The following is a 26,634-nucleotide window of genomic DNA, read 5'->3' on the forward strand; positions in this document are numbered from 1 at the left end:
ATTAAGAAAATCGTCCATCATGATCAAGTAAGATTTATTCCAGAGATGCAAGGATGGTACAGTATTAGAAAATCCATGAGCATCATCTACCACATCAACAAAAAGAAGGACAAAAACATATGCTCGTCTCCATAGATGATGAAAAAGCATTTGACAACATTTAACATTTATTCATGATAAAAACTCTCAACAAAATGGGTACAGAGGGAAAGTACCTCAACATAATAAAGGCCATATATGACAAACCCAAAGCCAACATCATTCTTAAGAGTGAAAGCTGAAAGCCTTTCCTTTAAGATCGGAAACAAGACAAGGATGCCCACTCTCTCCAGTTTTATTCAACATAGTTCTGGAAGTCCTCACCATGGCAATCAGACAACACAAAGAAATAAAAAGCATCCAGATTGGTACACAAGAAGTTAAACTGTCCCTGTTTGCAGATGACTTGATATTGTATATAAAACACCCTAAAGAATCCACTCCAAAACTACTAGATCTAATATCTGAATTCAGCAAAGTTGCATGATACAAAATTAATACACAGAAATCTGTTGCATTCCTATGCACTAACGATGAACTAGCAGAAAGAGAAATCAGGAAAATAACTCCATTTACAAATGCATTAAGAAGAATAAAATAACTGGAAATAAACCTAACCAAGGAGGTGAAAGGCCTATGTCGTGAAAACTTCAAGACACTCGTGAAAGAACTTAAAGAAGACGTGAATAAATGGAAATATATTCTGTGCTCATGGATAGGAAGAATTAATATTGTCAAAATGGCCATCCAGCCTAAAGCAATCTACAGATTCAATGTAATCCCTATCAAAATACCAACAGGATTCTTCAACGAACTAGAGAAAATAGTTCTAAAATTCTTATGGAACCACAAAAGACCCCAAATACCCAAAACAATCCTTAGAAGGAAGAATAAAGCTGGGGGGGAACACTCCCTGACTTCAACCTCTACTACAAAGCCACAGTAATCAAGACAATTTGGTACTGGCACAAGAACAGACTCATAGACCAATGGAACAGACTAGAGAGCCCTGATAAAAACCCAAGCATATATGGTCAGTTAATATACAATAAAGGAGCCATGGATATACAATAGGGAAATGACAGTCTCTTCAACAACTGGTGTTGGCAAAACTGGACAGCTACATGCAAGAGAATGAAACTGGATTGTTGTCTATCCCCATACACAAAAGTAAACTTGAAATGGATCAAAGACCTGAATGTAAGTCATGAAACCATGAGGTCTTAGAAGACAACATAGGCAAGAATCTCCTGAATATAAACATGAGCAACTTTTTCCTGAATGCATCTCCTTGAGCAAGTGAAATAAAAGCAAAAATAAACACATTGGACTACATCAAACTAAAAAGCTTCCCTACCGCAAAGGACACCATCAACAGAACAAAAAGGCATACTACAGTATGGGAGAATATGTCTGTAAATGACATATCTGACAAGGGGTTAACATCCAAAATATATAAAGAACTCACATGCCTCAACACCCAAAAAGCAAATAACCCAATTAAAAAATAAGTGCAGGATATGAACAGACAATTCTCCAAAGAAGAAATTCAGGTGGCCAACAGGCACATGAAAAGATGCTCCACATCACTTATTATAAGGGAAATGCAAATTAAAACCACAATGAGATATCACCTCACACCTGTTAGGATGGCCAGAATCGAAAAGGTGAAGAACAACAAATGCTGGAGAGGATGTGAAGAAAGGGCAACCCTCCTACACTGCTGGTGGAAATGTAATCTAGTTCATCTATTGTGGAAAGCAATATGGAGTTTCCTCAAAAAACTAAAAATAGAAATACTGTTTAACCTGGGAATTCCACTCCTAGGAATTTACCCAAAGAATATAATTTCTCAGATTCAAAAAGACATATACACCCCTATTTAAATATTTAAAATAGCCAATTTAAAATTAAAAATAGCCAAATATTTAAAATAGCAGCACTATTTAAAATAGCCAAGATATGGAAGCAACCTAAGTGTCCATCAATAGATGAATGGACAAAAACGATGTGGTACATATACACAACGGAATACTATTCAGCCGTAAGAAAGAAACAAATCCTACCATTTGGAACAACATGGATGGAGCTGGAGGATATTATGCTCAGTGAAATAAGCCAGGTGGATAAAGACAAGTACCAAATGATTTCCCTGATTTGTGGAGTATAACAACGAAGCAAAACTGAAGGAACAAAACAGCAACAGACTCACAGACTCCAAGAAAGGACTAGTGATTACCAAAGGGATGGTTAGGGAGGGCAGGTGGGGAGGGAGGGAGAAGGGGATTGAGGGGTATTATGATTAGTACACATGGTGTGGCGGGGATCATGGGGAAGACAGTGTAGCACAGAGAAGGCAAATAATGACTCTGTGGCATCTTACTATACTGTTGTGCAGTGACTGCAATGGGGTATAGGGAGACATGATAACATGGGTGAATGTAGTAACCACATTGTTTTTTCATGTGAAACCTTCTTAAGAGTATATATCAATAATACCTTAATAAAAAAAATTATTAAGGAAGCATAGGGCCAGCTAAGTGCTGTGATATATTTCATACAGCTAAGTAACAGTACAAGGAACTTGCTTTTTCCACCTCCATTCCTGGTGGGTCTGGCAGTAGTACTCAGTCCTTTTACATTAGGATTGTTTTGTCATATTTAGATTGTGCATTCATGTGCAGAATCTCATTTGATTCTGTATATCCATTTGAAAAGACCTCTAGTGTCTTGGCACCTATGAGAATTTTTTAGTACCTATTTTAAACTTTTAGTTATTTTTTTTTTACATTTTAGCATATTTTGGATTTAGAAATATCAGCATCATTCTACAATTATTTTTGAGAGGTGTTCTGGGTTAGATAATATTTTTGTCATAAAACTTGGAATGAGTATGATTTTTTAAGGCACATTTTTAAACCATTTTGTAATGGATATTACTTTCAACAGGGAGTAATTGTCACCAATTTTTGAAGAAAGTTACTCAAAATTATTGGAATTTTGAGTTCTATAATAAGATATATTATTTTTAAAAATTCTTTCACTTCTTTTTTTGTCTATATGACTGTGGGAAAGTTATTTAACTTTAGCTTCTTCATCTATAAAATAGAAACTTTAGTTTCAAACTGTACATAGAGTTTGTGTAACTATGATATAAGCTAAGACACATAAAAATGCCTCACATGCCAAAACCCAAAATAAATGAGTTAATATAATGATTACATATAGTACACAGTCACCTAGAAAGCTGTGACTTGCATAAGGATATTTAAATGTGAAAAACATTGTAAGTCCTAATGTTCAAACTCCTGATCTCAACTGATGTTACTGTCTTTTGTCCTGATGGCACTCACAGGTGCCCGTAGGATTACTGCCATGTTTGTTTGAAACTGGATATTAAGAACACATAAGCAATAGAAGACATTATTGTCATTGGAGGAGATGACTCCAGCAAGTATTTATTCTCACTAAATTAAGTAAGCCTTTTGTTTTCTGTTTTTACTGCCAAATATTCAGACAGATATTAAATGTATCTTCGCAGTCTTGTCAAATCCATGCTTGATACTTTGGTTCTCCTATTTCCAAAGTTTCTCACCCTTTTCATTTAAAAATAAGAACAGACTAGTCATGAAAGCAGTCACCTCTGACTTGTGAATCCTCAAAGACCATTTCCTATATGCTTTTCAAGAGAGGCAGCTGTTGTCATTTATCATTTCATGAAAGCCCATTTACTCCTTTAAATTTTGAGATGGTAAAAGTCACATTTATAAAAGACTCAGACATGAAACTGTCAATTGTCAATGTAGATTGAAATAGTATCGAGCAGTTTTCTTATCTAAACTTTGGTGATAAGTTTCACACTGTTATTCTTTTAGAAATAGAGAAACACATTTTATATATATACTATGCAAAAGAAGCAGTGTTTGAAGAAGATTAAGACTCTGGGTTCAGAAAAACAGTAACTAATACTGAGAGCCTGCTATAAGCCAGGCCTTTTCTTAAGCAGTTTGTAGAGATTTATGTCTCAAAATAATCTTAGAAATTTGAGATCTTAGTATCCCATTCTAAAGATGTAGAAACTGAGGCACAGAAAGGTAAATGATTCACCCAACATAACCCTGCTAAATGCTAGAATGTGAACTCAGACAGTGTATTAGTTTGCCAAGGCTGCCATACAAAGCAGTGACACAGACTGGGCAGCGTAAACAGGCATCTATTTTCTCATAATTCTGGGACCCAGAAGGTTGAGATCCAGGTGTCCACAGGTTGTTTTCTTCTGAAGCCTTTCTCGTTGGCTTGTAGGTGACTGTCTTCTTATGTTTCCACAATGCCTTCTCTATGTATGTGTCTGTGTCCTAATTTCTTCTTCTTTTAAGGACACTGATCATGTTAGATTAGGGCCACCCTAGTGACCTCATTTTAATGTAATTATCTTTTTAAAGACTAAACTCCAAATACAGTCATATTCTAAGATACTGGGAGTTCAGCACTTCCATTTTAAGAGGTCATAATTCAGTCCATAATAGGCAGTCTGACTTGAGTCTTCACCTTTATACTACATAGCACCAGCTGTTCAATTAATCATTCTAATACTAAATGTATATTTGCTTGTGTATTGTTCACCATTCCTAAACTATGAAAAATATTTGCATAACTGCACTAATAATAGTAATGTGCTAAAATAAGTCATCTTTTGTAGATCTTTAACTTTTAAGCATTTAGGAAGAATCTATCCTGTTTTTCAGAAGTAAGTTAAAGTGAAATAACTTGTGCAAAGTCAGTAAGCAATGGAGACAAGAGTCAAATTAATAGCCATCAGACTGCAGCACCAAAATTTAATTATTGGACTTCATTGCCCTACCCAGTTTGTTTCCCTATGGAGGAAAATATTCATCAAATTGTAAATAAAAATTACAATGCTTTGATCATTTGTAGTCTCAGTTGTATGAAAGCACTGACAACTAATAATTTCTTCTTGATTTAAGTTCTATCTATAATTAATCAAAGTTTAATTCAAAGGTCTCCAAATAGTCCCACTATTTTGCATTTATGTAGCATATCTAATTTCAGTTAAAAATTTGATTCCCCAAATCACTTGAGCTTAATGTGTATATCTGATGAGGGAAAAATGAACTCAATTTTTAATAAATTTAACTATTTATATTTTAAATAGTTATAAAATGTTAAAATATCAACTTGGAAGTCAGGTCTACTTGTAATAAACACATAGAAAAGAAAAAATATATATTTTAAAATAGAGATAATAAAAATTTTAACAGTACATATTTTCTTTGGCTATATAGACACTTTTAAGATTTGTTTATGATTATGTAAGTAGATCTACAAAAGCTCCCAGTTTAATGTGTGTAAGATAGCATGGTATAGATAGTCTCTAATTTAGTGACAGAGCTGAGCTGATGTCAGGAGATAAAGGACCAATTGGGAATGTAGATCTGAAGGAGGACTTGTTAACATCTCTCTCTGGCCAGCTAAGAAAGATATAGAGGACAAAGATGGAGGTGAGTTAAGTAGTTCTGTTTTCAGGGAACTAAAGCATTCACTGCTGGGACGTCAGGGGTTGAGAGCTGGCTAAGTGGCCGGTGATGAATGAGTGACCTGCAGATTCTTATAAAGCAGGGATTATAGCAGCACTAATGTCTGAGAGACTGGCTGGTAGTGGCTGACAGCAGTTTTGTCGGGAAGAACTGGATCCCGTTCTCTGCCTTGTGAGTGTTATTTCATGCTATGTAAAATGAGCATGAATTCAACCCTACCACAGTCTGGCACACGACACTGGCACATAAAATATTACACTATTTTTCCAAATCGAATTAAATAAGACGTTGAGTCCCTGCTTACCAGGGTGGCATAATCATAGGAGTTTTAAGGAAAGTGGGAAAACTGAAAAGCAAGATTCCAAGGCTAAATCCACCATCCCATTTGGAGGTTTCACACATGAATGAGATAGATAGTCCACATGCAGCAGGAATACTTAATGTTTGCTCTCTTCTTTTTTTTCTGGTGAATGTCTTAATATTATGTCATAATTAAGAACATGCTCTGCTTTAGAAATTCCCACATGTGCTGAAGGGGCAAGGACAGAAATTAACTGCCTGGGGAAACTTGTTGGAAAGCTTTACAGATAGGTTACATTTGCCACTGTCAGAGAACACATAAATTTTACAGTCATTACCAGCAGAAGGGGAACTCCCCTTAGTTCCCTGTTCCCTACTCCTCTCTGTGATATTATAGATTTATTTTCACGTCTAATGATAACAAACAATCACTATTATATTTATGGATATCTTGACTGTTAGAATATGTGAGTAGTATTTGTGGATAGTATCTAACTGGGTGATAGTGAATAAGACACTGAGTAGAAGTTAAGAATTAAGAAGTGACATAGAAGTTAAGAATCCAGAACTATTTTTACTTGCTACAGAAAGTCTTAACAAAAGTAAATAGGTATATGTTCCAAGGGCTACTTATATCAAAGAAAACTAACAAAACAAATGGGAATTTGATGTATAATTTGAGCAGGAAAAAATTTAGGAAACAGAGTTCTAAACACTTAGCTAGGATTGTATAATTGCTTTTAATGTGCATGAAATTATTCCTAAGCACTGATTAAATAGGAATTGATATACTACAATCACTTAAATCTTAAAATAGATGAAGGAAAATTTAAGAAACTATTCACTATTCCCACAAGGACTAAATTAGAGAAAATCAGCTAAAATAAAAGCATAAGGAAATTGTGTCAAATAGAAAGAAAATTAACAGTTGTTGTAAGACAAACTTATGAAATGAATTTGAGATTTAAAATAATTAAGACTGATTTTTCTGGAGGTAAATGGAAAGCCCAGTGAAGCAATGCAGTGTCTTTGAATCACTGATTGAGTGACAGCCATTGAAAATCCTGGGAAGCTTATAAACTGCAGATTTCATATTTTTTCTTAAAGTATGTGGGAGAAATAGCAAAACATGTCTGTCCTTTAGAACAAACAATTAATTTTTTTTCTAGGTTTATTGCTAATATTGCATGGAAAGTTGGTCAGATTTCTTTTCTTTTACCATTTCTTTTGATTTCCATCATCAGCGGCCATGAGCCAAACAAATTGTCCCTTGGGTTAGAAGAGTTCTGAAGCATTTAAGGCTTTAATGGTCTTCACTTGTATTCACTTCTTGAATAAAGCAACTGCAGACACATACATTGACAGTGGAAATCAATCAGTCTTAGTTAGCAGAAGCTTATGCGACAAGGAGAGAGCTATGTCTTTAGGTGGGTACTCACTCTTCAGCTGACAAAATAGATAGTTTCCAGGGACTAAATGTACTTAACTACAACCAGATTTAGGGTCATCCTGGTTATTTCTACTTACCACTTTAGTCCTCAGGTGCACATCATGATTGTGTTGTTCAGACTGTGCTTTTTTATTAACAGGAAGTTCATAAAATCATTTTCTATGGAAAACAATTTTTATAAAGACCTTAAGCATTGCTTTCTACTTTTCAATTCCACTCCTTTCAACAGCCATTATTGAATGCCCATTCAGTGCCGGGGTCTGTATTAAAGACTATACCGTACACAAAAACTATATAAGGAACTAATACTGTGATTTAGGAATAAATTGCAAGTTGAAGAGGCACAATATAAACATACCAAAGGTTACATAACTAAGAGATTAAAAGCAATGATTCTTGTGTAATGGTGCTATATTTTTATTTTCAAATTATGTTGTCCACAGATAGTTGTCTTGGCTATTATTGGAGATATTTGTAATATCTAACATCTGTTCAACATTTACTATTTGCCAGATACTTTTCTTATTAAAAAATCATTATAAAACCTTTATAATGGAGGTATCAGTATATTTTTTTAAAGAAGAAATGGAGGCTCATTAGAATAAACAATTTGATCAAAACCACAGCTATCAAGTGTGAAGACTAGGTTTTGAGCCCAGCTTTGCCTGACAGTGAGCCTACCTTTCTTACCATTATACTTTCCACAGATAAGTCTATCTGTTTAAAAGTTATTTTCATTTTCATAAAAGTTCTGAGAGAGCTAAAGTAGTTGTGGTACTCAGATTCTTTCTGATAGCTGAAAGGAGAGGAACAGTGGATAACTGACATGATTGTGTGACGCCGGTTGACACTTTTAGATATCTCTTTACTTTTTACCCAGAATGCTTAGTGATCTGCTAATATTAACTCACAGCCATGTTATTGACTCTTTTGCAGTATTAAACAATCCACCATTACTAAATTGTTTCCTGTTATCTTATTTGTAATCAGTACACATTGTAGCTCAGGTTATTTGCAGTGGAGTTTCCTATTGAGATGTTTCAAGATATAAGTGCACAAAAAGGTTTTATGAATACCTTAAAGAATATGATTAAATACCAGAAAACAGAAAACTTAAAATCAAAATCAAAGCACATTTTTTCCTTTTAAATGTAAGAATCTGATCATTGTCCCATATAATGCTTTAGAAATACTTTGCTTCTGTGAGCCTCTCCAGAAATAGGTTAGAGCAACAAATCTTGGGGTGAGAGATTTACTACCTTTTTTTCTTCCCTATTATTTACATTATTTGTGTCAGAGAAAGGTATGTGGGATAAGATGAATAGAATCTTCACCATCATTATCACCAAATAATTCACTATAGATGAATTATATATCACCTGCTTATGGATGACTTTGTTCAAAGTGGGTTGAACATAGGCATTCTCAGCATTAACATATAAGGATGTGCAAAGTTCACATAGCAAAAAGGTATTTGTAATGCCAACATTTAAGCTACACATACTATTTTGCAAGACCAAAGAAGAATAATGAGTAGACAATGAAAGAGGCTCAATGTTAGACACCAAAATCTCAGCTACAACAGCCAATTTCTCCAGTCTCAGAATCTCCAGAAGGGGGTAGCTATTGCTTTTAAACTGACCTTCTGTGAAGATAACAAACATGTTTCTAAGAATACCTTTGTAATGCATAGCCTAGAATGAGAAGTGCATACACTTTACAATGCAATTAATTCAAATATTAACACACTAAATAATATGTGAATGCAAAAGTGTTCTTAAATGTGTATTTTACTTCCTCTTGTAGTGAAGTGTACTTGGAACGTCCTTTTTTATGTTTAGTTGATCCTTGTATGTGTTCAGCATTGTTCTTAACTCCTACCTATCCCACTTCTTATACGGGACCCCTTATTCTTTGCATGTTATCCATACCCTCTGCCAATGTGTGGTCCAAAAGCCATGCCTAGTAGCTTACCTTTATCAATCAATACGTAGAAAGAGTTTATCCCTTTCACAAACACTGAAAAATTGCCACTGAGATTGCTTTTTTGCTCTTCAGTCTCTTCTTTTACCTGACTCTGCTTCACCTGTATTTTCTCTGGTAACCCATTAGTGTATTCCTTCATCCTTTGACAAGCCAGTGAGTTTCTACAGTTTCAGTAAGATGTGTCAGTGCCCTAGTGGAGCAGGGGCTAATGGTGAAGGTGTGTTAGGAAGACCATGACATTTTCTAAACAAAAGACTAGTGATACATCCTCCACCCCCATTGTTTATCTTAGCACTATCATTGTGACCTAGAGCACTTTGTAATTATTATATACACATTAGAGGATACATTATTTTTATAATGAATGAAAGAACTTTACTTTTTAGACCAAATGATGTTAGAACATGTTTTTGATCTCTCTGCCAAGAACCTGAAGGGATAAGAGTTCAACTATTGGAACAGTGATTGAAGGAGGACTTGTAGGACTCTTTAGACTATTCCAGGCAAGTACAATTTAAGACAAATAATGTATGTGTACAAACAATGCATGCCACTGTTGACCTTTAGCCCCATGTTTCTATTTCCCTAAACATCCATCTCTTCAATCCAAAATGCTCAGGGTTTCAGGAATGCCTGTAGTAGCTCAGAGTTCCCAATCTAGTGCCAGATATGAGTAGTTTCATATGTCTCTTGACTCTTCATCTCCACCTTTGCTCCATTAGGACCCTACTTTTCTAGGTGATTAGTGATAGCATGATCATTTCAAAGAATTGTGGGACCTACGGCAAGAGTATAAAAGAAGGCCTATGTATTTTATGTTTTATTATTATTTACTATTAATAAAACAAATATTATTAAAATGTGTTCTATCCTCCCACTTTGACAGATATATCTTTATAACAACCTGTTTGGCCAGGTGATAAATTTTTATACCCCGCAAGAATGCATTGGCCTGTAGAGATGAACTCCAGCTTTCAGGCTCTCCTCTCACTAGTTCTACCCAGTATTGTGAGAGGCCTTGCTCACAAGTGGATGGGTACTCGGGGCCTCACATCCAGGATCCATACACTCTCCCCTCAGACATCCGCAGTCAGACCACCCCTCCTTCCTAGGGTTGTGGCATATTGGTGGCCCAGTCGGCTGTTTGAGGGACAGAGCAGGGGAAGAAGGGGTCACTGGCTCTGGGTGAGGCCTTGGGGATGGGATTCCTGATCACAGTAGTCTGGAGCATAGTCAGAAGAGAGGAAAGAAAAGTGAGGCTCCAGATATGCACTTCTCTTGATTCTGCAGACTTTTCCTAGTGGTTCAAGTGTGGCCAGAGAAGAACCAGATTGTTCAACAAATATTGGTTGGTTTCTTACCATGTGCCAGTTCCATTGCTGTCACATGGGACCCAGAGTGAACAAATTAAAGTGACTGCCTTTGTGGGGCTTATATTCTGGGGAGGGGAGAGATAGACTATAAATACTAAATATAATAGACTATACAGTATATAGAAGGTGAAAAGTAGTATAGAAATAATAAAAATTAGAACATGAAAATATGGGAGGGTTGTCATGTTAAATAGGTCAATCAAGCCTGGCCTCAACTGAGAAAGGTGAGATTTGAGGGGAAAAAAAAATGACAGCAGTGGGGAAATTAGCTAAGAAGATAACAAAACGGAGAGAAATTTAGACACATAAGAGTATAGTGAGCACCTTGAGGAAAGACCGTACTTGTCATACTGGAAGAACATACTGGAAGAACAAAGATACCAGCAACACTGGAATAGAGTGAGCAAAGTGGAGAGTTAAAAAGAGAAGTCAGAGAAAGAACTCATGACCAGATCATATAGTGTAGTACTGTCCAAAAGAAAAATAATGACAGTCATAAAAATGTAATTTTAAATTTTCATGTAGCCACAATAAAAAGGTTGAAAAAAGTAAACAGGTACAATTAACTGTAATATTGCATTTTATATAACTTATTATCTAAAAAGGTATTTCAAAGAGTAGTCTTTGAAATTCACAATGAATTTTACACTTACGATACATCTAAATTCATATTGACTACATTTCAGATGCGCAGTAGCCACCTATGGTCTAGTGGTTACTGCACTGGACAGAACAGATGCCGATTTTGATCCATCATTGAAAGAACTTTGTTACTCTGAGTGACTTAGGAAGTGTTTCAATGGTTTTAAGAACTGAAGTATTATGATTTATGTTTTAAAAAAGTCAGGCTAGCCTTAATGGAGAATACACCATAAGGAATATAAGTAGAAACAGGGAAACCTCACGCAGTAATCTTGATGAAGGGTGATGGTGGCTCAGAAGAAAGCAGTGCCTTATGAAAGAAGTGGTTGAATTTGTGATCATTCTATGGATAGACAACTAGAGTGGATTATATTTGGTGTGTGTGTGATGAGGGTGCATCCACAACGACTACAAGACTTTGGCCTGAATAACAGGAAGGGTGGATTGACCTCACCTGAGGTGAGAAAGGATGCTGAGGGGATGGGGGTAGGAGCATAGGTGCTCAGACTCGGATAGGTGTATTTTAAGAAGTTTATTAGTCTTTCAAGTGAAGAGGTAGAGTAGGCAGTTGGGTGTCAGCCTGGGGTTTAGGGGAGAGTTTAGGGATAAAAGTTTGGAAATCATCAACTGTGAAACTGGATAAGATTGCCAGCAGGTTAAGTGGATAGAGAAGAGAGTACCAAGGACTGAACACAGAACATCTGAGATAAAGAGTTCTCAAATGACATTAAAGTAACAACAAATATTTTAGCATGTTTGCATTATATGTAATTTCTTAAAAACTTAACAGAAATGTTCATAATTGTTACAATTTTGTTTATTTCATGGAAAAACTGTAACTTTAGATGAAACCTAAAGTGTTTGTGTGACTTTTTTTGCTTTAAAATGTCTCACAAGCCTCAAGTAATTAACTCATATTATGGACAGCTCCATTTAGACAATAGACAGTAAAAATAAAAATTGTGGATGGGATTCAAGATGAGGACATAAGAGAGTGTATATCAACGATACCTTAATAAAAAAATTAAAAATAAATAAAATTAATTGATGAATAAAGCAAATATGGTTGTAACCAATTAGAGACCATAAGCACTCTTTAATGCATATTGTTTAAATATATATGTACCCCAGAGACATATAAGAGAAGTGTTCTTTAATAACTTATCATTGAACTCCAACATAGCAATTTGAAATACGTCTCACAGTCTATAACTAATGCAGTTTTGTTTTATTTGTTATAAGCTTACAAATTTTCTCTTTCTTTAATATAAAGTTTGGTTGATGGTTTTTTGTTCTTACCTCATTTTAGTTTGTCAATGAATGATAGCTTATTCCTTTAGTTATATTCAAATCTCAGGTATGAAGAATGCTTTATAAAACAAAGTCCATTATTTTACTATAAGCACATACATGACTTTAAAAAGAAATACATTTCATGCTTGAAATGAGATTCTAAACTTGCATGATCTTGTATTATAAAGGCAATTATTTACAATGCAATGTGAAAATTTGTGTATTAAATTAAAAGCTGAAAATTGGAATTAAGTGGCTCATTTTAATCTAAATGACTGTAAATATGATGACAAATCATCTTTAAATTTTTAACAGACAATTGTTTGTATCTTTTCAGTCTATTCGAGAAGTCACAGGCTACGTGTTAGTGGCTCTTAATCAGTTTCGTTACCTTCCTCTGGAGAATTTACGCATCATCCGTGGGACAAAACTGTATGAAGATCGATATGCTTTGGCGATATTTTTAAACTACAGAAAAGATGGGAACTTTGGACTTCAAGAACTTGGATTGAAGAATCTGACCGGTAAGGAAAATATCCAAAATAACAAATATGCTCTTGTGATCAATATAATAGATATACACATATGAGTATGATTATTGAGGAATACTATAAAGCTTGTAGATATCTGTCATTTACTCATTTTCTGAGAAATGATGCCCTGTGATACCACTGCTTTTATTTATAGGTATTGTAAGTGCAGTCTGAAAGATAACCATAATACTGTATCTCGGTTGAACAGAAGTACACTCGAAGGAAATGCTCAGTGACTGAAAACTGAGATATGAAGCAGGTTTAAGAATGCTGTGTGTGGTGGTCTCAGGTGAACAGCGGACCGTATCATCAAATCCAAATCTCTGCAATAACACCACAACTCTCACTCCTGTTCGAGCTCAGTAAATACACAAGCCATTATATCTGGTTCCACTAATCTGGTTTTGTGCACAATCCCTTATTTTTTAAAATATACCTAATTTATTAATTCAGTTTTGACTGACCTTATTCAGTAACTCCCTAAATGCCATCAGAAATTCTCTCAGAATACTTGAATATCAGCAGTGATTTTCTTTTCCCCCTGAGAGCAGAGAAAGGTAATTGCTCACAACCTAAAATTACCATTTTGCTACCAAAACAGCTTGTAGAAATTTGTTTTGTCAGCAGATCTTTGCAAATCCACTGATATCTTTTAAGTTCATATAATTCTTAGTTCATAAAGTCCATGTTGGAAGGCCTTTTAGTATGAGGTTTCTAATCATGAATTTTACTATGTGTGCCTGTAATCAAAATGTGCTAATTAGTAATTATCTCACAATGAGATAAAGTGTATATAAACTGTTAGTTTACTATCAATTAATATGATCTATATATTTTGCATTAAAATATGTAATATTTTATGTGTGTTTAAGTCTACTGAGTGGCAATATTTCTTCATATTGAAACAGTAATGTTTTAGATGTATTGTCTTACACTATTCAGTGAAAATAAGATTAATATTGTCAGGGTATTAAAATGAGTTCTTTCATTTACAGTGGATATAAAATGTATAATTTTAAATTAGAAGTACTTTTCAACAGATAAATAACAATTACTAGTTGTAGGGGTAGGAAGTTTGTAGAGTCTTATAACAAAGAATTTTGAGATTCAGATTTTAAGGTACATATATATATGTATATATATATGTATGTATATGTGTGTTTGTATGTATTTGTTTTTCCCCTGAAATCTTTTTTTCTTTGTTGACCTTAGAATAGTATGCCTTTGTCTCCAGCTGACTATCTTTGTATAAAAGGAATGTTCAATTAATATGATGACTGTCTATAAAAGGGCTAATGTTTGGGAGCCACTTACACATATGTAAATTAACTCCCACCTTACACATTCTTATTAATTAGATCAATGCTCACCAAAAGCCATTTATTTGGACTATAGACATCACTTCAGATCTTGCTTTCATGCTCAAAGGCAAGAAACACACTTAAACATGTTTTCTGGCTAAGAAGAATAAGTTATGGCTGCTATTTACATACTGCTAACCGATTATCAGTGAAGTGGGTCAGAGTAGAAAAAAGGCAGGTCTCTAGACTAAGGGCATGCCACAAAATCTGAAAAAGAGTGAAGAACTTGGCAGTTTCTTGGTGCCCTGTTATACTGGGTCATCCTTCTTCTATCAGAGGGTGTCCCTTCAGGCATGTAATCATCATCTCCATTGGGAACGGCACTTTTGCATCACATGTGCGCAGAGCTGGAGAGAACTCACTACTTCTGTTCAGTCGCTTGTATGTAAATATATTAATCACTTCCAGTGATACTCTGCTGATTTTTATTTTATCCGCTCCCTCTTAACCAAGTATTCTTATTCAAAATCCAAACCAGCATTTAATATATTTACAATCTTAACTGTGTGTGCTTCTACTTATTTAGTCACTTGTCTGGCCAAAATCTAAAGGTTTTTTTCATTATATGGGACATGAAAACCACTATTAATTTCTCCATTCTAAATTTCTGAAATGTCCTCATCTGTTAGTAGCTGTGGGTATTATTATACAATTTCATCTATATGTTAAATTGTAGATATGAAGAAATCTGAGAAATACCTAGGTTCATATCTGTTCTATTCATATTCTATAATGATGATAATATAGATACAAATTTAATACATGAATGTGTACATTTTATCAACAAATTTCATCTTAATATTTGAATTTTCTCTTTAGTAATTATGAGAATATCTCTTAAGTAGGTGAAATTTGGGATAATACAAATACATAATTTATATTTTACAAATATTAACCAAATTATTTACATATTTTTCAGACCAACATAGTAATATCAATGCCTTTAATATTTTATGGCTTTTCTTGTTGGTTAACTGTGTACTGGATCATCTTGATTATATTCTAGATATAGACAGGCAAGATTTTTAAACAAAAAGTAAAATGCTAAAGTTGATTTTGGGAGCAGTAATAATGTAAAGGATATATGAAGTTTACTGAATTCTGGTAGACTAAAAATATAATGCTTAGTCCAGGAGACACAACATCTGGATGATATTTGAACAATGCAACATCTGATTACATCCGAGTGTCTGCCTTCAAATATGCATAGGAAGTTAATTAAAATAGTATATCGAAGTAATGCAGCACCTTTTAATGTTTAAATTTCTCAAGCTCCTTGGCATTATTGAGTAATAGTCAAATGAATAACCTGATACTGAAACGAACTGTCTACCTGTAATTGACTCAATGTATGTCAAAGAGTGAAATCAGAAAAAAGAAAGCTCCACTTATAGTCTGAGTGTCTCTCTGAGACTTCGATTCCTCATCTTTAATACTGAAAAGAAAATTTCACCTTACAGTGTTGTTAGAAATCAAGCAAGGAACTTGAGCACTGTTCACCTACCCGGATGCTTAGGGAACCTTATTTCTCTTTTTCTGTAACTGTTTTGTGTTTAGCTTTCCTTTGTGTCAACACTGACAGAATAATTGTGCCTGTGTCTGCATATCCAAATAGGTTCCTATGGCTTCACTGGAGCTTTAAAAAGTGACTTGTTTAGACAAAAAGAGACTCCAGATTTCAGCATCTCTTCTGATGCTACTTTGAAAGTACTTTATGTCTAAGATGTGTTTCTCTGGCAGGGAGAAGCCTCAGGCTTTTCTTTGTTGCCTTTCAGTATGGTTGCTGTCTTCATACTTCACAGCACTTCTCTCCTGTCTTTCTGCATCTCACACCAAGCACCTGTTGCCCCAGCCCTTCATTTCAAATCTCCATCACCATGTTTCACCCTTCATTGTCCCTGACATTTGCCTTGACCTAGATGAAAGACATATTCATTCTGAGTTTGCTTTCTGACACTAGAGTTGCTAAGCGTTCTTCAACTGCTCTTAAACCTGTGAAAGGTCTTAGTAATGTTTGAGTGGGTTCAACTAGCCTAGTTCAGGGATTTTGTAAAATGCAATGTTTGACAAAGGTACTACTAATATTTACATAAGAAGAACTACTCAGCATATTGTGATGTCTGCAGGGAAAAAAAAAATGATTCCAAGAATGCTCCTAGCTTAAGGATAAGTTACTTGGAAAATGATTTGATCAAAACTAGCCTATAATAAAAATCCTGTGATTCAGATGGAATCAGTGAAGAGTGGCACATTCTTATGAAAGTGTCCATTTTTAAATCAGGTCAACAATTTCTAAAAATGATACTCTGCTTTTCTTAATGAAGATTATTTTCTTGTCATGTCAGACAGTGTGTTATTAACTAGAAGAAGGAAACCATAATGATATATTTGTGTATAGGCAAAACAGAAACATATATTTGAAAAGAAATGTTACATATATATATGTGTGTGTATATATATATATATACACGTTATATAAATGTTTTATATATATAAATATTAAATATATATATGTGTGCATATATGGGCTCAGATAGAATAGGCTTTTCAACTATTTGCTAGGACTCATTCTCAGCTTTAGAGAACTAATGAGTGAATTTATGGAATTGAATGAAGGTAAAATGGGGATTTCTCCTAGTATGCCATTGATTTGAGAGGAGACATGGGATAATAAAATGGGATATATAATATACATAATAAATATAATATATAATAAACATGATAAATGATATATATATAATAAGCATTGGGTAATAAGACATGGGATGGTGGGATTTCCAGGGAAGAGAACCATCCCTTTTCTTCTAACAATTTTAGTCATGAACACTAAAATAATCTGTACAGGCCCTAACAGATTTATGTCCCATTTAGGGATCCTAAAGAGATCCTACTCCCTGAACTTCATTATTTTTTGTCCCTATATCATCCTTAAGAAAAAAAAATCACAGAGGAAGCCTAACATTATGAGAGTCTCTTAGGAAAATATCTTATGTGAGACTTCAAACCTCTGTTCCTACTCTTTCTTGTCCCTAAGATACACTAAGATAGGTGTTTCCTTTCATCAGAGACTCAGCATATGTATTCTAAGTAAACAGAACATATAAGGTCCACAAAGTCCCTTATTACAGCTCATTTGCTGAGAAAGCATGACTGTTTGCTTATGACTTTTAGAAAATGGAGGAAAATCATTGCTCCTCAAAGTCACAAATGCAATAAGAGAAATGTACTAGTTATTACCATAAGTCCATATGTCTACGATTCTGAGGAAAGCAGTGAAGATATCAGAATATCTGCCTCCTCACTCTCAACTCAGGACGTCAGCTATGTTGGGCCTGCAGCTGTAGAGGTGACAAATTATCAGCATCCATTCCCAGTCTCCAAGCAATGCTGGGGTCAGAATGATTGGAGATTGCATGTTCTGATTTCCTGGTATCAAATCATAGTTCTGGAGGCTGTGTGAGTAATATTTGGGGATAATCCAAGCGTGTAATCTCAGAGGGAATACAGAATGAATGGAATCTTTGACAAGTACATATGTATCATCTAGTTTAGTTAGGGGAAGCAGCCTCAAGCTTGGAAGACCCCAAACCTCTCAGAGGTAAGAATTAAAGCTCCTTTTGATCTCTTCCAATGTTTACAAAAGGCATGATAATTTAAGCAGCCCATATCGTTATGGAGGTTTACACCTCACAGGCGTTTTCAGGTTCCTTTCAATATTTGTTTCATACAGAGCCCCATAAGAGGAAGTATCTTTATGGAATTTTACACCTAAGGAAACCAGGCCTAATGTTTTGTAGCTAACAAGGACACCTTGTTCTAGAGTCTAGATCTCTTTCCCATCTCTTCGTATTGTGCCATTGCCAGGAATTGTTTAGGACAATTTCTCCAGGCGAGACAATGGTCAGTGAAATAGTAAATTGGTTGTAAACATAAGCAGTCTAAACTTTAAACAGAAAAATATTGTATTTTAGAAAGGTCTTTCTGATTTGAAAGTTGTATAGTACTTGAATACATCATGAAATATATATATATATATGGAAGATGGTGGTAAGTTAGCAATAAGATAGAAGCAAACACAAAATGTCAAAAAATGACAGTACCTTAAATCCTGTCCTTTTAAGTCCTGCTTTAAAAGTATCAGATCTCTTAATTAATTTTATAGCCATTGTTATTCAACTATGGCTTTTTAAAAATGAGGTTTACTAAACTCTTAGCCGTAACTCACAAACATTTGTTGATAGGCTCAGCTTTACTGGTTGAGGTTCAGGATTCTTTTGGAAAGTGCTGTCAATTAAAGTGTTTGTCAACTTTGTTTTGTTCCACTTGAATATCCAAGATGTTGTGGTGAGATACGAGCTATTCCAAATTATCTCTTTCTACCTGTCTTCTCTCAGTAAATACTGTATTTCTGACAAATATTTACCCACCAACCGCAATGTGAAAACACTGGGAAAGTATCTCCCCCAATTATTATGTTATTATTTTAAAGTTAAGTCTGTCTATGGGGTCAAGTGGCTCTGTTTTAATCTATTTTACCTTCTAAAGCATCACAGTCCAATCAAACTTTCTGTGATGACAGGAACATTCAGTATGTGCTGCACAATTGAGGAGCCAGTAGCCAAATGTTGCTGTGGAGAACTTGAAAGGTGGCTAGTGTAATGGAGGAAAATAATTTCTGATTTTATCTTATTCTAATTAATTCAGGTTAGATAGCTGCATATGGCTAGTGATGGTCATATTACAAAGTGCAGCAGTAGAAGAACAGCATATTTTACTAACCCCATCACACTAGGCAAGGATGTTTACAAGCAAAATAGGATGGAGAATCAAAGCGTAGTCTCTGGGTCTAGACTCCCACCGTTCAAATCCTCTTCTGAACCAAGTTATTCAACTTGTCTAAAACCTCGGTTTCCACCTCTTCAAATGAGTGTTAGGAGACCCTCAGTCTGTAAGAGGGTTGTGAAAGATGAATTATAAATGACATACATAGCATTAAATGCAGTTCCTGAAATATATGTTTTTCGTTGTTATTTGAGAAGAAGTATGCTTTTGGTAAGAAAAATAGAAGCAGTCTATTTTTGCAGTCATTGAAAGCGTGTTAGGCTTACATAATCAAACTATAAATATAAAATGTGTCATTTATGATTTAGGACCTCACCATATTTTATATTTGAGTAAGCTGGGTTCTGGATGGCATGCATCACTTCTTAATGTGCTCCAAGCTACTAGTTATCATGACAGATTTTCTGTTCATCAGAAATATGACTTAAAAAAAACGGGATTTTTTAACTCTCACCTTCAGTGCTCACAGTAAAAGTATGTAGTTATGAAGGGGTCTCAAAGTCTATTTCTTAAATGACTTTATTGAAAAAAATAGGGCTAGGAGATTATGATTTTTATAGTAGAGAAAGTATATTGAAATGTCTTTCTGGCATAGACAGTGCCCCTATCTTTAGGATTCTCCAGTCCATGTTGAAAGTTTCTTTTCATAGCGAAATATTTATTTAATAATAAATAAGTCACAAAATAAGCTCCTCTATAAAATGTTTATCAAATAGATATCTACCATATTTCATCAAACCTAAGTCATCATCAAATGTAAAAAATAGTTTTGGTTGTTGTTTGCTGGCCATGCTAAAAAGAGAAAAGGGAAAGCCCAACAGAAATGTAAAAGGTTGTGTGAGAATCGTACTTCAGAGATATTAAATAGGAAAGATGTATGCATTTTAGAATTGATGAAATATAGCAGGAAATATAGGGAACAGAGGTACAACAAAAATCTTATCACTTTCCTGGAATCATAGCAACATAGCTGGTCTTATAATGGCCAAACTGTTTACTGTGGAAGTCTATTAAGACAAATTGCAATAGAAATGGCCAATATTTTATAAATGATGAATGGAATTTTCCATTTATCCCTATCTATCAGGGGATAGATTTATGTGAATTTGCATGGTTCAATACCTTTTGATGTAGTAAATGTTACTAACCAGGAAATTTGTATTATTGTGTTCTGTTTTTTGTTTTTTTTTCCATTGAGATTTAGCTGATTTAGTGACTCTCCTGGCAGAGGAGGTGATCATATAGTTCAAAGAAAAAAATCAGTTAATTGAGGGATGTCCCTTAAACTTTGCTTTCTCAGTTATACAGGTCAGCTAGATCTCAAGATTGTTATAGGATATCAGAGAGAAAAAAATCTCTTGATTAATATCTTCTTTACTAATCTTTGTGGAAGTTCCATACGATAATTTTCCCCATTCCTCTAGATCTCAGACTATTCCCCTTCATCTCCCCTTAATACTTTATGACCCATTCTGTACTATATATTTTATATCTTCTGGCTATAATTCTATTGTAGACTAAGTCAGATTATTTTGGTTTCTGAATCATAACTATAACAATTTTGAGGAATATTTACAGGAAAAAGTGAATAAAAATGCTGATCCATTAACTTTCTCTTCCTTCTAAGACCATTCAGTTTGTACTCAATTTCATTTGTTCTCTGATGCAAATTAGAGGTTTGATTTGTGGTATCTGTGATGTTGGAAAAAGCTGGTATCAGAGAGTCTTTTATTTTCCCAATCTCTTATGAAATCAGGAGAGTTCAAACTTTTATCAGATCTTTTTTTATGACATGTAATAAATATATCTTGGCAACTCTTGATAAAATAAAGGATATATTTTAATTTTAATGTTTCCCAAATTATCTAAACACTGTTTTAATATTTAGTGGGGTGGTTCTATATTGTATAGAATTACACATCTGATGATGTCCAATCAAGATCCTGTTGCAAATAATCTTATTATAAGTTCTGCTAGATTTTCAACTATACATACTACCAGAATTGTTTTAGCCTTTGTGCCTTTGGTTTTAATGACATGACCTGCCCTTTTTAGGATAATAAATCTAGAAAATAAAATGTCCATATGACATAATAGATCCCAGGATATATGTACTACTTTTTAATAATAATATACCAACAACATCCATAATTAATAAGCATTTACTCTGTGGAAGTTACTGGTTTGTAAATGTTATCTTTCTTTTCTTCTTCCTCTTAATAACACCAATTAATAGGTTACTGTGGTTATTTCCATTTTGAAGATAAAGAAACTGCAGTTCAAAATTATTAAATAACATGTCACAGAGCAGACAATAATTTATGGAGTTCAGATTTAAAGCCAGGTAGAATATGTCCAGATTTTCCTTTTATCATCCTGCAATAGAGATTCTGAGAAGAAAGGAGGTCACATGACATTGACCTTTTATCTCTTCTATGTGTGAAAGAATTGAGAATCAATGAAATTACTCATATGGTCCAAGTGTCATTTCTTCAATATAGTCTTTCTTCTTTAGTTTTTAATGAGACTTTACTTAGCATAGGTACTTTAACTAAGAAATTAAATGGTTCTAGAAGAGATGCAGGTTGTATAAATGGATTGAATTACTTATGATATTAGAAAGCATTTTATCAGGCTATTTAAGTTTATTACTACAGATTTTAGGAACTAAGTGATCGAGTATAATAACAGAGTTAAATGAAATGCCCTAATTGGGAACTGACTTCATGACCTTTAAACCGACTTGACTAACACACAAATTCAAAAGAACATATAAATAACTATTTGGAGTACATTTTATTTTGTTTTGATTTAGCTCTAGAAATTGTTCTGTCAAGGTAAGGTTTAAGGATTTTGTTTTTGCTTTTAAACCCCTGTCTTAGTCTACTTCTGTTTTTTACTATATTATCCCAAAAAATATTATTGTATTCAAGTTAATAGAAAGAGGAAGGCAAAACTTAAAATATATTTTTAAAAAATGCCTATCTATCTGTGCTTAGATCTGCATTCTCATTCACTAATTGGAAGAACGTGGAACAAAACAAATTCCTGAGTTCATGTGTGATCCAGTTGTAATCCAAATTCATGAGCTATCTACAAAATACTATGAAAGGTCACATGAGTTTTATAGTATCATTCAAAGAATATTGTTAGGGTGTTTTGCAAGGAAAAGATGAAAAAGATAATGAAGCAATATTTGGCATATGTCTACATACATCTTTTATGTAGCATTGGTAGAAAAATGAATTGAAACAGGAAAGCAGCCTATGTTATTGCTATCACCTTTCACATAGTGAATGGTGGCTAAATTTCACACCTATGCATTACACTGTCATTTCATGTAGTTAGAAATTACATGTCATAATGATAAATCTTTGCAATTAAAATTGTATCATGCTTCAAATGCAGGCCTGTGGTGTTCAGGGAAGAGGGGTGAATCAAGAATTAGTGTCTTGGCTCATATGCCTCTTAAAAATTAAAAAAATCTATCACTTGTGCAAAATAAATACATCAGAGGTCACAACATAGGTTATCAACTCCGCTGTGATTTTACTGAAGATCATCTCCATAATTTAAGCCGCTTTCCAATTGTTTTATGTATTTCATATGTATTACTATGGGCAGTGACTTCACATATTATTTTTGGTTGATTATTAAATATAAAATATTGAAAAATATGGAAAACTGAATAGTATTTATCAAACCATTTCATGTCAATTTTGACATCTGGTTTAAATTTAAATTAGGGAGAGATTTAGTGTAACTTTTCTGTCCATTTACATTTAATCCATTAAAATATGATTTAGGAAGAGATATTCAATACCAAGGAAGACTGAAACATTTTGAATCTCAAAATCTTAGATTTTTAAAGAAGAAATAACTGGTAATATATGTAATACTCAAATTGATAGATATTAAAGTTCTAAAACTCTAGTATGTTTCCAAATTTCACATGCACAGATAAACTGGAAATGATGGGCCCAAAAATGGTTTTCTTTTTGAGAAAACATTTCTAATTTTAATTTCAAATGGCAATTTCAGCCAACTAGTTTGTAAAGTAGAAAAAAAGTCCTTTGAAAAAAGATGCTGTCAAATGAGTGAGACACAAAGGACAAACATAATTGTTAAGTCCATACAGGTGTGTAATGTTTGTGTAAGAGCCAACTCTGTTGCCTTTTATAGTTCTCTGATTAGCACTTCACCCATGAAAAAACATAAACAATAATAGAGAATTAAGTAGTTTTTGTTGTATCCAAGACATAGTCTTAAGATTTGGGCATAAAGTCAGGAATAGTTTGGGGGAGGCCCAAGTGACTAAAACAGAACTCAGGAGTAAAATGATTGAAAAATGCTTGATCCAGAAATACAGTGTTTGCCTGAGAGTGCTGATTTATGATCACAGTTCAAATCTAACTGTGTGTTGTAGATGAGAAGGTATGACTCTAGATCATGAAAACAGTATTTCCAACATACACTCTTCTAGCCCCCTCAGCATGAAATATTAGAAAGAACCTAAGTTTTGAAACCTGATAAACTTGAAATTTTATATATTCATACTAGAACCTCAGCTAACAAGGGAAATGTCAAAAGAATTTTAGTGATACACCTCAGTGTCCTTATCTGAAGAAAATGGAATGAAAAAAAGACATGCAAACTACTTAACATACTAATTAGCACAAAATAGATGTTAGTCCCCTTCCTATTTTCTCTTTCTTTATCGAGTTCTCAATAGAGTAGTAGTATTTAAGAGTATTAATTTTTTACTTAACACTTGCTGCATCTTTGTAAGATGAGTTCTTTACTAGTTCTTTATTGACAGATATATTTGATTTTAGTAAAACCTAACCTCATTATCAACCAGAAGATTCATATTCCAGCCCCACTTGTACCTTAGGTAAGTCACCTAATATCACTTGCATTGAATTTTCAATTCTGAAATGAATTTCTTTAGACAAAACGATTTTCCTCTTCCCTCCCCCCACCCCTCATCCATTCTCCTCCCCTCCCCTTCATTTCCTTTCTCTTCTCTTTTCTTCTCACTTGGTAATACCTACCTGCTGCCTATATTCCTGGGAAAGTTCTAGGGTAAACTGTGAGTAACATTTTTTGTTAGTGTTAAACTTCCTTCCTTAGAACAAGTAAGGACATGACATTAACTCTTCCAAATCTGCAGGGAATGATACTGCCTTTTTGCTTTCTGAACCCTTGAGAACTGCAGTTCAAGCATTTAATTAAAATTGCAGCTCCATGTGGATCTAGGGACCTCTATTAGGGTTTATTGTTTTAATGTATATATATATTTTTTCCTAGCATAGGGATAACAACATGCTGTAAGAATAGCATCCACACACATTTACATTTAGCTATGTGTCATTAAAGGTAGACCCATTCATTATTCTTTGAATGTTTTTTTTTTATTTCCCTGCTAAGGCTATGCAACCTAAGGATAACAAAAACAAAAACAAATAACAAACAGAAACCTTTGGATTACTTTTACGGAAGAAAAGTGCATGAGCTGAGCAACAAAACCAACTTAATTGGTTTTAAATACTGAGATCAAGCCAAGGTTTCCCAGTGGTGCCAAGCAAATCCTATTCAGTGTTGTTCAGTTCTTAATGTCTCAGGTCCTCTCAAAGTACTCGAATGCCCCTGCTGGGTGGAGCTCCCAATTCCGCTAAGAATTTGTTTCCCCAGAGATTACTTTTATACTGTATCTGAAACTCATTAATCATCACTTCCTCATAAATCCCCATTACATGGGAAAGAATGGGATTTGAATCCCTGGATATTTCATACTTCTAAATAAGCAGAAACAATACAAAGTATATTTTTCACCCCTCCTCGCTTGCTGACCTAGCTAAGGGTATTTTGATCACTTATTTTAAATAGTTAAGATCTATTTTAAAATATATTTTCTGGGGCTTTTCAAAATAATTTAAATACCTACTTATTTGCCTGAGAATCTGAACGTCTAAAGAGAGGGCCGGCGAGTGCTGATAGTGTTTCTGGTAGCTCGATTGCCACAGCACGGCTGGGTCTCTCTGTCACTGTGTGAGAAAGAAGTGAACCATGTGCTGTCAAAACAGTGGAGATGCGAGACTCCTGCAGAGCATCAGCTTGGTTTCTAGACTCAGCAACCACATGAAGCTCAGAGGTTGCATTCTAAATTTAGAATCTTTACTTCAAAGATAAAGGCTTAGGGAAGGCTTCTTAGTGGCATTTCGCATACATCTGTAGATGTATGTCATTTGTTTATATGTATTATTTTATCCCATAAGGAAGGTAATCGACAGGTTAAACACCTGATTCCACTATAAAAGTTCCAATTAGTTTTTTCTTAAATTTTGTACACAAGATCAAGGGTTTCCTAATAAAAAGTAAATAATGACCATAGCTCTCTTGTTTGCATGGCATGAAAGCATATTTAACATTTATTTCTTTATCTTTGCAGCAACTCTTTGGATTCTGTGACTTAAAAGTTGAGAAGTTGTAGAATATAAAACATTTCTCTTTATGTTGGATTATGGAATCAGTTTTCTGTAAAATAGTTGTAGTAAGTAGTCCATAAGATGAGCAGGTCCTATCTATTTCAAAGTTTTAAAAAGAAAAATAAACACACATGCATCCCTAGGACTAAGCGAAAGACAACTTAGAAGACCAAAGGGAGACAAAAAAAAAATAAGCTCATATATGGAAGAAGTTATATATCTTTACACACAGATACATATATATATATATATATATATATATATATATTAATGTGTGTGTATATATAGTTTCTAACTGATGTATAACCATACAAGTTGTGTATTGTTAATCTATATCCAAGGAACACATAATCAACCAGTTATCATCCTTCTTTGCTAATCATGGTCTGAAGTAATATTTGGCTTTCCAGAATTCATTTTCATATAACATTAATTGTATAGAAAGCAGTATGAAATTCAGTAGACAGAATGGCAAATGTGTAATCCGTATGTGTCTCTATCTATAAACGTGGCACTGAAACCTTTTGTGTGCCATGGGAAATGTACCCACAGGCTGAAATGAATGTACAAAGGCATTACATGGGGAGAGCATGCTGGAGGGTTTTTATTTGATGTTTTCAAGCTGCTCTAGGGTCTTTCTTGAAAGATCCTTTTGGTTTTCTTTCATTTTTCTTTTTCTCTCTCTCTTTTTTTTTTTAAACACATGGTTTTCTTTTGAAACATCTTGCTAAAAGAGAGAGTAAGAGTAAATTACAGATGAACTATGCAATCT

The 26,634-nt window shown here is 34.1% G+C and overlaps 1 protein-coding gene across 5 annotated transcripts in view; it reads left to right on the forward strand.

Annotated features, from left to right (window-relative positions):
- Positions 1-26,634, forward strand: part of ERBB4 (erb-b2 receptor tyrosine kinase 4) — a 1,111,691-nt gene that overhangs the window by 564,427 nt on the left and 520,630 nt on the right. For all 5 annotated transcript variants that reach the window (XM_073218152.1, XM_073218154.1, XM_073218156.1 and 2 more), the window contains exon 3: positions 12,976-13,162. In XM_073218152.1, the coding sequence (XP_073074253.1) occupies positions 12,976-13,162 (187 nt within the window). The remainder of the gene's footprint in view (positions 1-12,975; positions 13,163-26,634) is intronic.

The sequence above is a fragment of the Manis javanica genome, chromosome 12 (genome assembly GCF_040802235.1).
Source record: "Manis javanica isolate MJ-LG chromosome 12, MJ_LKY, whole genome shotgun sequence".
Lineage (NCBI taxonomy): Eukaryota > Metazoa > Chordata > Mammalia > Pholidota > Manidae > Manis > Manis javanica.